The 17,500-nt window shown below is 35.0% G+C and overlaps 1 protein-coding gene across 1 annotated transcript in view; it reads left to right on the top strand.

Annotated features, from left to right (window-relative positions):
- The window catches only part of clmpb (CXADR like membrane protein b), a 165,117-nt gene that overhangs the window by 112,114 nt on the left and 35,503 nt on the right, over positions 1–17,500 (top strand). The window contains exon 2 of the mRNA XM_056479059.1: positions 10,165–10,322. Within this exon, the coding sequence (XP_056335034.1) occupies positions 10,165–10,322 (158 nt within the window). The remainder of the gene's footprint in view (positions 1–10,164; positions 10,323–17,500) is intronic.

The raw sequence follows: 17,500 nt of genomic DNA, 5'->3' as shown, positions 1-17,500 counted from the left end.
AAGGAATTTTTGTTTGTAGTACATGAAATTGCATATTTAACATATTAATATTTCCTTTAGAAGTGATTGCAATGTAAACGTGCCATAGCCCAAGATTTGCAATGTCAAGCCAAGATTAATATCGAGATTTTTGATGCAAGATTTTAAATACTTGTAATATAAAGAGTTTAATATATATATATATATATATATATATATATATATATATATATATATATATATATATATATATATATATATATATATACTGCGCACTACATAGATATACATATCGCTTGCGCACGACATATTATCATGTGCACACAATATATATATATATATATATATATATATTATGTATATGTGTGTGTATATATATATATATATATATATATATATATATATATATATATATATATATATATATATATATATATATATATATATATATATATATATATATATATATATACTCATATATATATATATACTCATATATATATATATATACATATATATATATACATATTACGGGAGCATGACATAGATATACTGTATATATCGCATGCACAGGGGCGTAGCGGACATTTTAAAGTGGGGGGACGGCTGTATGAGATCATACGTTCATATGATTATTAATCACCTGTTTCTAAATGGTCTGTCTCTAAAAGTGAGGGGGACGTATCCCCCGTCCCCCCCAGTTGCTACGCCCCTGCGCATAGATATACAACATAGTATCACGTGCACATATCGCCTAGGCTCGACATAGTATCGTGTGCACACAACATAGATATATCAACCCAGGCTCATTCTGAAAACGTACCTCTATATACATTTCTGGAGGCCTCAAAATACATGCCAGGAGGTACATATTTTTGCAGTTTTTGTTTTCACGAATCCACCAGAGGCACCTGTGTACGCCCAAATTTCTCTCACAAGTGCCATTCACGCCTGCTTTTCTCGCGTAAACCCACCAGAGGCCACTGTTAACTGACTGTTTGCAAAAAAATAATAATAATGAAGATTTTTGTGTGCGCACACGATATTATGATTCATATGTATCGCGTGTGCACGACATAGACAAACATGTACAATGTACGAAGTCCCTAATGTGACGTGCAAAAAATAATAATGAAGACTTTCGCGTGCGCGCACGATATTATGATTTATACGTATCGCATGCGCACGCAAAAGTCCTCGTTATTATACTTTTTTTATATGTCACCTTAGGGGCTTTGTACATTCCAGATCCTAGGAGATCCTTTATATTTCAGGAGGAGGTGAAACTGCAAGGAAAAACAACCGCAATATGTTTGTTGGTTTACAGTATGTGGATTCCAGCGAGATCTCATCTGACATTCAAATGCGTCTTGAGAAAGAACAAAGCATGTCAAACGTACACTTTAAAAGCACAGTTTCCAAATCCAGCATCGCGAATCTCATCTTTTCAGTCTGAACTGAAGTTTAAAGCACAGTAAGATGTGAAGGATCGCTGTTTAACCACCTGGCTGGCAGGATTTTTTTTGTTTGTTTTTTTTTTTGTTGCCCAGCTTTACCTCCTTGAAGGAGGATGAAATTAAAACAGCTTTCGTTCTGTTCTTTGATTTCTTGCCAGCTTGTTCCAACACATTATTATGTCCATCCTTAACAGTAGCAGGCGAGGAATGACTCAGCAAGATAAGCTACAGAAGTGTCCAAGGAGAAATGCCGTCAGAGGTGTGAGCATTGAGATACAGCATTCCCCTTAATGACCTGAACGTACTGAGAAATGCAGGTTTTTTTGTATGCCACACATTCTTATCTATGTCAGATCAGTGCAATAATAGTGATAATAATTCTGCCAATGTACTTTAAATGTAGCCTTTGTATCTGTTTTTTCTCAAGATGGACAATTTATAAAAATATATGACAAAAAAGGGTCAATATTTTGACAGAAATAATGCAGATTTGTGTTATATGTCTTGTTAGCATGTATGCAAAGTTGTTGGAATCAAATAAACACTTGTTAAATGTCACATAAAATGCATAATGATTGAAGATGAAGATGATACTGCTAATTATCATAGTAAGCATGGTCAATAATTGTCAATGATTTGTTTAAATAGCTGATATATACCTATATACTGACTGTTATAATGCTAATGTATGTGTATATTCAATTCAATTCAGCTCTTAACAATAATTACTTCATAGCAGCTTTACAAAAGGTTAAATTAAGTTAAAGTTAAGGCATATTAAGTTAAAGTTACAATCAAATATAAGTTATTATATACAGACATCTTTAACCTGCAGTTTTATAGGATATAGGTCATGTGTACATGTTTAATGAAGTGTATTTGTGAATTAAGTGTATGTGTTAAAAGACAGGTCTTTAATCTAGTTTTGAACTGAGAGAGTGTGTCTGAGCCTCGAACATTATCAGGAAGGCTATTCCAGAGTTTAGGAGCCATAAATGAGAAGACTCGACCTCCTTTAGTAGACTTTGCTATTCTGGGTAGTACCAGAAGCCCTGAGTTTTGAGATCTTTAAGAGCGAGTTGGATTGTAGCGAGACAGAAGGTTCGTTAGATAAACAGGGGCTCAACTATTTAAAGCTTTGTAGGTAAGAAGCAATATTTTATAAGATTTTTTATATGTTAGCTTAGCCTGTAACTTGTAGCCAAATTTGTTTAAGTCAAATGAACACTCAGTCAAAATCATATAAATGCATTATTAGATAAGAAGGATGCCCATTTTTTGTCAGTTATTACAGTTTATTAAGCATAATCACTGCCTGATGACTGTTATTTAACAATAAAATCGTATAAATAAAAATGTTATCATTTAATTAAAAAAATAGTTTGTTCTGTAGACGATCAAAAAGGGGGAGAATAATATTGACATGAAAATGATTTTTAAAAAATGAAAAGCTGCTTTTATTCTACCCAGAATAAAGCAAATAAGACTTTCTCCAGAAGAAATAATATAATAAGAAATACTGTGAAAAATTCCTTGCTCTGTTAAACATCATTTGGGAAATATTTGAAAAAGAAACTGAAATTAACAGGAGGGCGAATAATTTCGACATTTTGTTCCACTGTATATTCACAAATTCCAGTATGACTTGACTTGAAATCATTTTTAAAAATCTGATTTATTCTAAAATACACTACCTGACAAAAGTCTTGTCGTAGATCCTAATTGTAAGAGCAACAAATGATAACTTGACTTCTAGTTGATCATTTGGAAAAGTGGCAGAAGGTAGATTTTTCAGATGAATCATCTGCTGAACTGCATCCCAATCATCACAAATACTGCAGACCTACTGGAACCTGCATGGACCCAAGATTCTCACAAAAAATTGTCAAGTTTGGTGAAAGAAAAATCATGGTTTGGGGTCACATTCAGTATGGGGGCGTGCAAGAGATCTGCAGAGTGGATGGCAACATCAACAGCCTGAGGTATCAAGACATTTGTGCTGCCCATTACATTACAAACCACAGGAGAGGGCAAATTCCTCAGCAGGATAGCGCTCCTTCTCATACTTCAGCCTCCACATTAAAGTTCCTGAAAGCAAAGAAGGTCAAGGTGCTCTAGGATTGGCCAGCCCAGTCACCAGACATGAACATTATTGAGCATGTCTGAGGTAAGATGAAGGAGGGGTCATTGAAGATGAATCTAAAGAATCTTGATGAACTCTGGGAGTCCTGCAAGAGCGCTTTCTTTGCCATTCCAGATGACTTTATTAATAAGTCATGGGAGTCACACACAATATTAATTCTGTTTCCACTGCAGCATGACTTAAAGTCAGAGCTTACTGTCCTAATTAATTAAAAATCAAGGCATGATCATATTTTATTTTGGTCAAAAAAGCGTAATCTAGAGGCCTTTCATATAAGCCACTTCTAATACCAAGTGATCAACTAGAAGTCAAGTTATTATTTGTTGTTCCTAAAACTTGGACAGGCGACAAGACTTTTGTCAGGTAGTGACAAATTATAATTATAATTATAATTAAAAATAATGTTTTTTTTTTAATAAATGGTTTTTAAGTATAAGGAATAGTTCGTCTAAAAGCTGACAGTAGAAAAAAGTCAAACTTTTTAATGTGACTTTCACAATCACCTGTGTTGTTCTTGTATCTACACTATCGAGCCATACCATCCTTCCTGAAATCAATTGAATGTTTCTCCCACACTCCTGACTGTGTAGATCACAGCGGATGATGGAGGACGCGAGCGCTGCATTAAAGAGTCATGAGCAGGCCTGACTGCAGGGGAGCTCACGCTGCTTTCTGCTGACTCACTGTTTTACTTCAGCATTTTCCTCATGCGAAGAGACAAAGAGCCACAGCAGCACAACCATTTCTTTAATTCTTCCCACCGCCTGCAGCCTATGGAGCCCTTTGAGATCATAGAGCTGAATCAGAAACACAAACTTTAATGAGAATGACTTGAGGATGTGGCCTGAAGAGACCCATGCAGATCGTATCTGGCTTTCTTCTCATTAAAGCTCCCTCAGAATGAGCGCAGGTACTGCCTATATATCAACATTCCCACATTATGCTAATTCGCTTCTCGCTGTTTGAAGGATAACGTGGGCAGGTGAATGAGCCATGCTCTTTTATTTATAGGAGCGGAAGGAGATAGAGGAGAAGATCATGGGGAAACATGCCAAACACAAACTCCATCATCAAGGGTCAATCTCTAATGATGGTGGCTGTGCATTTAAATTAAGGAAAGATATCCATGTTTGGCAGCACGGTGGCTCAGTGGTTAGCACTGTCGCCTCACAGCAGGAAGGTCTCTAGCTCGCTTGGTCAGTTGGCATTTCTGTGTGGAGTTTGCATGTTGTCCTCGTGTTGGCGTGGGCTTCCTCCGGATGCTCCGGTTTCCCCCACAATCCAAAGATACGCTACAGGTGAACTGAATCAACCAAATTGGCCGTAGTGTATGTGTGTGAATGCGGGTGTGTGGGGGTGTTTCCCACTGGGTTGCAGCTGGAAGGACATCCACTGTGTAAAACATATGCTGAATAAGTTGGTGGTTCATTCCGCCGTGGTGACCGCTGATGAATAAAGGGACTAAGCCAAAGGAAAATGATTAAATGAATGATATCCATGTTATCATTTTTAAATGATATGGACACCCAAATCAGAATCAGAATCAGTTTTATTGCCAAGTGTGCTTCACACACACAAGGAATTTGTTTTGGCTACAGAAGCTTCCAGTGTACATAAAGTGACAACACAAAATAAATATGAAAAAAATAAATAAAAATGATAAACATTAAACAGATGCGGTTAGTCTAGAAACTAACAAAAACAGTGCAAACACTGGAGAGCTCCACACCGAGGCGGCCATCTGCGGCGCCATCTTGATGAGGTCAAATATTATCATCTCCATAGGAGGGATAATAAATAAAATAATAAAATGTTAAACACTGTAAAAAGAGTTGCTGGGTTACACACAATCGATTTGTGTTGGGGCAACATGAAGCAATTAAGTTAGTTTATTGGTTTTTACACATTTAAGTGGATTGAACATAAAACTATTAAGTTGTCCTCACTGAAATATCAAGAATTGGGTTATTTCAGCTAAATAAGTAGTTTGAACAAACAGCAAACGTTGTTTTTTGAGTCAAGCAAACTTGTTTTTTTTTTTGTATTTTGTATACAAGTTCACCCAACTTAAAGTTATATAAAATGTGTATTTCCTAAAATTTTAGTTTGAAATACTTTGTTAATAATTAAAATTGTATTCTTTTTTTATTCTAAGCATTTTCTGTATTTGTTTAGTTAAGTATTTTACATGTATTTACTTATTTCATATGCCTTTTATTATTTTAGTCTGTAATATCACGTAGTTTGAATGTTTGTTTATGCATTTTCAGTTTTTTTTTAATTTTTTTATATTTTCATCAAACATTTTATGGACCCAAATCACAGCCTTGTGGCACTCTGGTAAACCCAGCTATAAAACCCCTAGTTTAAGCCAGATGAAAACAATCTAGTTTATTCTTGGCACTAAAAATGTACAACAAACACAAACAATGTTCAACACAGGCTCAATGTGAAAACGCAGCCCCGTACACATTTCTGGAGAGCGCGAATTACGTATCCAGAGCTGCATTTCACCTTTAAAACGAATGCTACGGGATGGCTTCTGTTACTTTTCATGCTACCAGCAGACCGCTTACCTTCGTATGGACGGCTTTTCCAGTGTTACCAGTTTGCCCAGTAGCTCACTGCGTACATCAGCAGACTTGAGACATAGAGAGGAGTTGACCGTGACGACAGGGTTCAAGTCCAGTGAAGAACAGTTCCAGAAAGCAGGGAAAGCATAAACAAAAGGCAAAAAATAAAATAAACAAGTTAATAACAGGGTGAGAACGTGGTAAGATCTGAAAACGGGGTAAAAAAAAATCAAGGGCTTTTCTTTTTCTGGATTGCTTCTGAAAACAATCAAAACAAATCGGTTGGGTTTAGGGAAAGGGGTGGGTGGATGAATCAGTCGGTCGGTCAGTCAGTCAGTTGACAGCGACCTCTGGTAGAGGCGCGAATGACACTCGCAAGAGAAATTTGAGATCTGAAAAAACGTACACAGCGGCCCCTGGTGGATTCACGAAAACAAAAACTGCAAAAAATGTACCTCTTTGGATGTATTTGGCGCTCTCCAGAAATGTACACAGTGGTATGGATCCACAATGAGCCTGGGTTGGAAATGTTAGTTTGAACATAAAAATGCTGGCAAAAGTGTCAATCCTAGATCTTCTACATTAGCATTGGTATAAGCTAAAATGTGTAGTATATAATGTATAATAAAGCTAAATGTATTAGTACTGATGTGCTGTTAGACTGTATATCTGGTTTTTAATGTTGTTTTGGACATCTTAATTTATGTGTTTCACTCAGAACAGGGATGCATTGGACTATATCTTCCAAAGATAGTAGTTTGAACATCTAAAATGATGGCAAAAGATTGAGAATTAAGTCATCAGGATTGACATAATCTTTAAAGCTCAATATATTGGAGCTCAAAGTGTTATATACAGGGCCGGCGCGTCCATAGAGTTGACCTAGGCGGTCCTCACCACCTGCGTCCTCGGTTATATCCGCGACCCCCACCCCCAACACCCCGACAACACACTCTTTAAATTTCATCCGCAACACCACCCCCCCCCCAGAACCCCCACCACACCCCCCCGCCACCCGTCACACTTTCGTTTTCACTTTTGGGTTAAGGGCGGCATGATCGTCCTTTGCAAAAATTCCTTTGTTCAGCTTGCTCGGCCCTGGTTGTATAGGATATTTGCAGAGCGTTGTGCCAAATTTTAGTTTGAACATCTAAAAACCCTGGCAAAACCTCAATCTAAAGTCTTCTGGATTATTGCTAATGTAATGTATTGGAGATTGTGTGCTAACTGTCCACCCACTTGAAAATAAAGTGAAAATACTATAGTCATTTACAGTAAATACTATAGTGTGTTTGATACTTATAGTTAAGTGTTTTATACTGTACTGTATATTATAGTATTGACAACACTTTAAGGAATGCTACAGCATAGTGTGGTATGAACTGTAGTAAACTGATAAACTGCTAATAATTTTGACTTCAACTGTATAATAGTGAAAAAATGTGTCAGTCACCTGGCCTTATACCCTAGTGAACTTCAGGAAGCATAAATAAGATGCGTTTCAGTCGGGCTGATCCTGCATGACCGGTGTTTTGGCACAGGTGGTGCTTCACAGTCACTCCTGCAGGTCAGTCAACTCATCACGCGCCATGCTTTGGCCAGCGACACGTGGCACATGCATTCCTAGCATGACACGGCGATAGCCGAACGAGCACAGCCAGACAAAACACACTTAAAACCGGCACGTCCATCAATCCCAAACCCCTGCGTTTAGCAGTACAGCTCATTCCCTTTCCAGTTCCCTTGGGTTGAGCAGCTAAAATGAGGAAGTGTCATAATATTTACAGAAGCAGGACGTATGCGCTTTGCTGGCATGGCTGCTCGCAGAGGTGCAGCTATTTGCGATATTCGACAGCAGATTATGTGTAATGTTATGCTAATGCCAGAGCTCCAGAAATATCTGTTGGTTTTTGCACATGTGAGACGGCTGGAGCTGTGAGTTATGCCGCATTGTTTGTATTGCGAGCTCCTCTCACCAGGTGGAAGGGAATTGCGCATCTAGTCCTATTCCTGCCTCGTGGGACCTCACTAGTCTGCAAATCCCCACGACGCCTGTCTGTAATGCTACTCAAGCCTGCGGCAATGTCCAACAGCCTCCAGTAAATTAGCCAGGATCCCTGTGGCAGAGAAAGCCACGGCTTCATTGAGGCCTTGTCTGAGATACTGCCGATTTTGCTTACCTTTCAGCAGTGTTTTTATACTTTGATAGACAGTAAATACGGCTGTGATTCAACAGTATAAACTGCAAAAATGCTACAGTTAACAAACTGTTAAGGGTTAGTTTGCTTAATATACAGTTAAAGTCAAAATTATTTGCCCTGAATTCAATTTATTTTATTCAAGTATTTCCCAAATGGTGTTTAGCAAGGGAGTTTTCATGGTATTTCCTATTATATTTTTTATTATTGTACAACAAACACAAACAATGTTCAACACAGGCTCAATGTGAAAACGCAGCCCTGTATACATTTCTGGAGAGCGTGAATTACGTAACCAGAGCTGCATTTCACCTTTAAAACGAATGCTACGGGATAATATGAAGCCGCAGACGGCTTCTGTTATTTTTTATGCTACTAGCAGACCGCTTACCTCCGGATGGACGGCTTTTCCAGTGTTACCAGTTTGCCCAGTAGCTCACTGCATCCATCAGCAGACTTGAGACACATAGAGGAGTTGACCATTATGACAGGGTTCGAGTCCAGCGAAGAACAGTTCCAGAAAGCAGGGAAAGCATAAACAAAAGGCAAAAAATAAATTAAACAAGTTAATAACAGGGTGAGAACGTGGTAAGATCTGAAAACGTGGTAAAAAAAAATCAAGTGCTTTTCTTTGTCTGGATTGCTTTTGAAAACAATCAAAACAAATCGGTTGGGTTTAGGGAAAGGGGTGGGTGGATGAATCAGTTGGTCGGTCAGTCAGTCAGTCCATCAATCCCAAACCCCTGCGTTTAGCAGTACAGCTCATTCCCTTTCCAGTTCCCTTGGGTTGAGCAGCTAAAATGAGGAAGTGTCATAATATTTACAGAAGCAGGACGTGCGGCAATGTCCAACAGCCTCCAGTAAATTAGGCAGGATCCCTGTGGCAGAGAAAGCCACGGCTTCATTGAGGCCTTGTCTGAGATACTGCCGATTTTGCTTACCTTTCAGCAGTGTTTTTATACTTTGATAGACTGTAAATACGGCTGTGATTCAACAGTAAAAACGGCAAAAATGCTACAGTAAACAAACTGTTAAGGGTTAGTTTGCTTAATATACAGTTAAAGTCAAAATTATTTGCCCTGAATTCAATTTATTTTTTCAAGTATTTCCCAAATGGTGTTTAGCAAGGAAGTTTTCATGGTATTTCCTATAATATTTTTTATTAACCCATTTTAAGGTTAATATTATTAGCCCCCTTAAGCAGTATTTGTTTTCGATAGTCTACAGAACAAACCGTTGTTATACAATAACTTGCCTAATTATCCTAAAATGCCTTGTTAACCTAATTAACCTAGTTAGGCCTTTAAATTGCACTTTAAGCTGAATACTAGTGTCCTGAATAATATAATTCTGCCCATGGCAGAATCAACTGCCAACTTATTCAGCATATGTTTTACACAGTGGATGTCCTTCCAGCTGCAACCCATCACTGGGAAACACCCATTCACACTCATGTAACCCACGCGAACACGGGGAGAACATGCAAACTATATCTCCTGCCCTATATCTCTATATAACTATATATATAGAGCCCTATATACATATATATATATATATATATATATATATATATATATATATATATATAGAGCCCTCCTGCCCTATATAACTATATCTCCCCAGCTGGGGCTCGAACCAGCGACCTTCTTGCTGTGAGGCGACAGTGCTAACCACTGAGCCACCGTGTCGCCCCTTATATATATAGGCATATCTGGCTTTGTACAGTATACATTGTATATAAATATCTCCTAGATGTGTAATTGTCCACCAGCACATTATCTCATGGAAATGCTCTTTTTGTTTCTTCTCTGTAGTGTTGTTGAGTTTGCTCTCGGCCGGGGCTGAGACTGAGATGAAACGGGTTGTCGGGGACAACGGCACGTTGCCATGCCATTATCCGTTCTGGCAGTCCAATGGGCAAACGCTGGACATTGAATGGCTCCTGCAGAAACCCAACGTCAAGCAGCGAGTGGTGAGACATCTTTTATGCTTTACCTCGTTTTTAAAATGTGGATGTAAAAATTTGCAACATATAGTGTAAAAGCATTAAAAGTGTCCAATAAGACACAAAATCATTACACACAATGACTGAGAGACTGTTTAGATGAAGATGATGAAGATGATGTCGACTGTATGAGAACTGAAATCATTAAATGGCCCTAAACAATCACTAAATTCCCTACCATAATTCATAATTTGAGTAGTATTGTGTACTTTTACTTGAGTATGACTTATCAATACTCTTTCCACCACTGATAAGTATATGTGAGGAGGTTTTAGCTTTATAGGTACCAGTGAATATATTGTGATGTGTTTGCTCCCAGAAGAAGATTTATGACTATAATCAAGTTGTTTGTGGGAGTTTAAACACAGTGTTTACTGATACAAAGAACAACTCCCTTTCCAGACTTTGTGCTTCAACGTTTTCAGATCTTTCTTGATGCTCCAGCAGCAACAAGGAAGTTTATAGTGTAAAAAGCCGAAAAGGACCTCTTAAAAAACTTTTTTAAATGCATTTTATTATTATTATTATGTCATTTTTTATTATTATAATAATTATTATTATTTTATTATTATTATTATTATTATTATTATTATTATTATTATTATTATTATTATTATTATTATTATTATTATTATTTTCCAAACTAATAAAATTATTATTAGTACTTGTAAAAGTAATAGTAGTTGTATTAAAATGTATTTGGTTATTCTTCTTTTCAACTAATATTCCATTAATAATTTTTTAAAAAATCATTATGACATCATAATTTAATATAATAATAATAATAATAATAATAATAATAATAATAATAATAATAATAATAATAATAATAATAATAATAATAACAACAACAACAACTATTATTGTTATTATTATTATTATTATTATCATTCATTCCTTTATTTTCTTTTCGGCTTAGACCCTTTATTAATCTGGGGTCGCCTAAGTGGAATGAACCGCCAACTTATCCAGCATTTGTTTTTACGCAGCGGATGCCCTTCCTGACGCAACCCATCTCTGGGGAATATTATTATTATTATTATTATTATTATTATTATTATTATTATTATTATTATTATTATTATTATTATTATTATTATTATGCAAACAAATACAATTAGTATTAATAGTAGTAGTAATAGTAGTATTAAAATCTATTAGGGTTTATTCTTTTAAACAAATATTCTATTAATAAATAAATTAAAAATCATAATGACAACACAATTTTTATATAACAACAATAACAACAACAGCTGTTGTTATTATTATTAATTATTATTATTATTATTATTATTATTATTATTATTATTATTATTATTATTATTATTATTATTATTATCCAAACAAATTACTTTAAATTAGTATTATTAGTAGTAGAAATTCTATTATAATTTTATATAATAATAAAGATAATAATGACAACAACAGCATCAACAACAACAACAATAACAACAGTAATAATAATAGTAATAATAATAATAATAAAAATAAAAGTGGGCGGCATGGTGGTGCAGTGGGTAGCACGATCGCCTCACAGAAAGAAGCTCACTGATTCGAGTCTCGGCTGGGCCAGTTGGCATTGCTGTGTGGAGTTTGCATGTTCTCCTCGTGTTGGCATGGGTTTCCTCTCTCGAACCAGCGACCAGTGAGGCGATTGTGCTACCCACTGCGCCACCGTGCTGCCCCTATAGGTGAATTGTATAAAGTAAATTGCCCATAGTGTATATGAGTGTGTATGGATGATTCCCATTACTGGGTTGCAGCTGGAAGAGCATCCGCTGTGTAAAACATATGCTGGATAAGTTGGCGGTTCATTCCGCTGTGGCGACCCCTGATGAATAAAGGGACTAAGCCGAAAAAAAATGAATGAATGAATAATAAAAGCTGCATCTTTTCAGACTTCTAAGTCTACTATAATTCTATATTTTACTTTGTTTGATCATAAAATCAAATCTCCCACCTCCCAGTCTCTCAGAACACCCTAGCAACCACCCAAAACACCCTAGCAACCCCTATCTGGTCACCTATAATAGCGTAGTGTGTCTCTACATTCCTGCCGTCCTGCCAGGTATAAAATCCACATCTCTGTTAGAAACACACACCAGCTTGATACACGTCTCTGTCTCTTATTCTCTTTCTCCCTCATCTTGCATAAACACATCCGGATAACAGCTTTTGTCTTATCAGCCCGAAGTGCGAATCTTTTCCCTGTGAAGCTTCAACATTGTTTGAGCGGCTTCAGAGAGTTCAGAGATATGCTTCATGCACCATAATTCATCAGGGAGACGTCGATGCATGTCAGTCTGATGATATACTTTCAGATTAATTGAATTATCTGATAGCGATAAGGGTTTTTATTCCCACACACACGCACACACACACACAAAGCTCTTTGTTTGAAAGTCTAACACTGATCTGTTCGTAATCTGCTGAGATTTCATTTCAAAAGACAGAAAAAGAAAGTGGGATCTTGGAAGACTCTGGGGCGAGTTGCCCATCGCATGTAATATTCAATGCCGTTAATTAGAAATCAAATGTCTGAAAGTTTGATTAGAAGTAAAAACCCAGCCTCTGGCATGATGAATAAGTCATTGCTTTGTTCTGCTGTGAGGCGTTTGTAACTTAGAAGGGTTTGGCTTGTCAACATTAAGCCACAAGCTTGTTTAGTTGTTTGCTGTAGACTCTGAGGGGTTGTGTTTACAAGACTGCTAATCAAACGCTAGTGTTAGCGTGGCCTTGTTAGCCCCTGCTGGTTAGATGCTGTAACTACAGCTTCTTTTTCAGTTGAAAGTTGCCATGAGTTCTTATTTGAATATACATTTGTTGGCTGTTTAAAATGCAGTGAAATTGTAATATTGTGAAACAGGAATAGAATTTAAAATAGTTGTATATATATATATATAGATGTGATGCTTTTCCCTACCATTTTAGCAACGATTACTCCAGTCTTCAGTCTCTTGAATTGTAAAATAACATTTCATTGAGCTGTTCAAAAATGATATTACATTATTTATAAGTGTTTTTAATTTAATTTAATTTAATTTAATATATTTTATTTTATTTTATTTTATTTTATTTTATTTTATTTTATTTTATTTTATTTTATTTTATTTTATTTTATTTTATTTTAATTTAATTTAATTTAATTTAATTTAATTTAATTTAATTTAATTTAATTTAATTTTTTAGTTTTTCATTTTTTTAAATTTATTTATTTTTTTATTTTATTTTATTTTATATATTTTTTACTGAACTGTGCAATCAAAACATAAAATTTAAATTAAATTAAATTAATTGAAATAGAAATGATCTGTAACATTGTAAACATATTTTCTGTCTTAATGAATTATTTTATGAATTAATCATTTATTAATTAATTAATTAATTAATTAAGCAGAAAAAAATGGTGGGGAAATATGGAGCTTTTATTTTTCTCAGAAACTGAAAATTAGTCAAAATAGCTTCTGTTCATTAGCATGGCCTAGATGTGATGCTTTTCCCTACCATTTTAGCAACGACTACTCCAGTCTTCAGTCACTTGAATTGTAAAATAATATTTCATTGTGCTGTTCAAAAATGATTTTGCATTATTTATAAGTGTTTTTTATTTTATTTTATTTTATTTTATTTTATTTTATTTTATTTTATTTTATTTTATTTTATTTTATTTTATTTTATTTTATTTTATTTTATATATTTTTTACTGAACTGTGCAATCAAAACAAAAAATTAAAATTAAATTAAATTAATTGAAATAGAAATGATCTGTAACATTGTAAACATTTTTTCTGTCTTAATGAATTATTTTATTAATTAATCATTTATTAATGAATTAATTAATTATTTAATCAGAAAAAATGGTGGGGAAATATGGAGCTTTTATTTATCTCAGAAAAATGACAATTAGTCAAAATAGCTTCTGTTCATTAGCATGGCCTAGTTAGCTGGTTAGGTTCTGTAACTACACCATATTTTTCAGTTGAAAGTTGCCATGTAATATTATTGAATACATTTGTGCAGTTTTTGTTTATTATAGAGTAAATATTATAATACTGTGAAATAGAATTAGAATTTAAGGTCACACTTTACAATAAGGTTCATTAGTTAATGTTAATTAATGCATTTACTAACATGAACAAAAAATGAACAATACATTTACTACAGTATTTGTTCATGTTAGTTAACGTTAGTTAATGAAAATACAGTCGTTCATTGTTAGTAAATGTTCGATTATGATTAATAAATGCTGTACAAGTGTTGTTCATGATTAGTTCATGTTAGTAAATGCATCAACTAATTAACCTTATTGTAAAGTGTTACCGAATTTAAATTACGTTCAAAAATAGTTTGACACGATTTATAATTGATTTTAATAATTTTTTAATTTAATTAAATTAATTTTATTTTTTATTTTTATTTTACATCTGTGATGCGATCAAAAAAAGTAAATAAATTAATTCAAATAGAATATAATGTATTTTCTGTTAAATGTATGAATTTTTAATCAGGAAAAAAAGGTGGGGAAATATTGACTTTTTATTACGCTGTGTTCACACCAGACGCGGCACATTTTGAGTTTACTCGCTTCATTCGCACGTTAAAATTCACTTCACAATAAACGTGTATTCACATCATGGGCAGGGCTTCTGTCTGCCTGGTGACTCTAGCTACGTTGCTAAATGGCTAACATGGATTTTATTGAGAGAGTAGCTGTGTTCATGTGCTTTTATGACAGCTGAAAAACAGCATCGATTCGTTTGGAGCCGAGTCCACTAGATCCTTTCAGAGGTGCATCCAGCTCTGTGAGTTCATAAACTCCTACAGAAACTGTACCTTGATGACGGAGGCTTTCGGCGGTGCTACAGACTGAGCCCAGCTTGACGCTTCTTCCACATCTGGTGTGAACACATCATTAATCAAAATAAGGTCTGTTCATTAGCATGGCCATAGATATATACATTAGATATCGCATATGGACCCTGAGCATGCGTCAATAGCGCTGCCATATTTGTACAGTGCTCCCAGGACAAGTGTCATTCAACCGCACTAGTCAAGACAGTGTTACTACGTGAAGATGCTGGACTTTAGCGCTGTGTACACGTGTAGTAACGAGCTAACAAAGAAAACAAAGCACAAAGGCAGAACATTTCATAGGTAAGATCTTGTTTTTTTACGTTTTTGTATGTTATGAACTTTTGTGCTGAACAGGTAACATTATTGATGATAAAACAGTCACCTACTGCATTCACCATAAGGCAAACTAGCACCAGCTCGCACTAAACACTCGGCTTATGCTAGTTTTGTTGAATAAACTCAGCAAACAAAGCAAAAGAAATATAACAACGAGATGCTGCAGTGTCGGAAACTTGTATTATTGTCGGCTAAGAGAAGGAGTCGTTCATAACGGAGATTCATTCACAAACAAATCGCTCCCTCCGTCAGTATGAGAAGTGTAAGCAGGAGAAGGGGATGTGTTTCAGGACGCAGATTAGATCAAATTTAACAGGGAGGGTGTATAGTACATTTCCATACACACAAACACAAGTTTTTTGTCAGGAATGCCTAAGCGATCACTTATCGATCAATGTAGAAAAGTGATGTAAAATTATAAGTTTCGTAATTAAAAAAAAAATAGCATACTGACCTCCGGGAAAACTCCCAATCATAGATATATGTGTATTTCTCTGGCTATGGATGGCCCCAATCCCCGACTGCAGCTTGGTCCCGCATTCATTTCAAAGGAGCGCTACCCTGTACTAAAATGGCGGCTCTACTGACGCATTCCTTCCAATAGACAACAACAGGGTAGGCGACATCTAATGTATATATTCATGAGCATGGTCTAGTTAGCCCTGCTGGTAAGATGCTGTAACTACACCCTCTTTTTCAGTTGAAAGTTGCCATAAATACTTATTGAATACACATGTGCTGCTTTTGTTCATTAAGGCTGTTTAAAATACAGTTAAAAAAAGAAATATTGTGAAATATTAGAATTAGAATTTTAAATAGTTGTAAATAGGAACGTGATGCAACTGTTTAGCAACGATTACTCCAGTCTTCAGTCACTTGACTTGTCAAATATTATTTTATTGTGCTGTTCAAAAGTGATTTGACATGATTTTGTTGTTATTTTAATTTCATTTTATTCTGTTCTATTATTTTATTTAGAATTTTTACCTATGATGCAATCAAAACAAAAATAAAGTTTAAATTAAATTAAATTAAATTGATTGAAATTGAAATGATCTGACATTACAAACGACTTCTCCGTCTCAATGAAATCATTTTCTATAATTAATAAAGAGCTTTTATTAGTCAAAATAATGTAGCCTAGTTTGCCCCTGCTGGTTAGATGCTGTAACTACTTTTTCAGTTAAAGGTTGCATGTATTCTTATTGAATACACATGTGCGGCTTTTGTTTATTAAGACTGTTTAAAATAGAGTAAAAATTGTAATACTGTATAATAGGATTAGAATTTAATTATGTTCAAAAATTATTGGACATGATTTATAATGGATGTTATAATTTCTTTTACATTTAATTTATTTTTTTTATTTTTTATGTTATATTTTTACTAAACTGTGATGCAGTCATTTTTTAGTATTAAATTAATTGAAATAGAAATGATCTGTGACATTATAAATGTCTTTTCTCTAAAAAAAATAGAAAGGTGGAGAAATATTGAGCTTTTATTAGTCAAAATAACGTCTGTTCATTAGCATGGCCTAGTTCAGGGGTGTCCAAACTCAGTCCTGGCAGGCTGGTGTCCTGCATATTTTAGTTCCAACCCCAATTAAACACACCTGAACCAGCTAATCAAGCTCTTTCTAGGTATACTAGAAACTTCCAGGGAGGTGTGTTAAAGGAAGTTGGAGCTAAACTATGCAGGACACCGGTCCTTCACAACTGAGTTTGCACACCCCTGGCCCAGTTAGATTATCCCCTGCTGGTTAGATGCTGTCATTACAACATATTTTTTCAGGTGAGAGTTGCCATGTATGCTTATTCAATACGATTTTCGTAGTGAAACGTAGTGAAATAAGATTATAATTTAAAATAGTTGTATATATGAATACGATGCAACTTTTTAGAAACGATTACTAAAGTGTTCAGTCACTTGAATTTTCTAATAATATTTATTGC

This window comes from Danio aesculapii, chromosome 18 (assembly GCF_903798145.1).
Source record: "Danio aesculapii chromosome 18, fDanAes4.1, whole genome shotgun sequence".
NCBI lineage: Eukaryota > Metazoa > Chordata > Actinopteri > Cypriniformes > Danionidae > Danio > Danio aesculapii.
The sequence above is the reverse complement of the archived record's forward strand: the minus strand, read 5'-3'. Positions and strand labels throughout refer to the sequence as shown.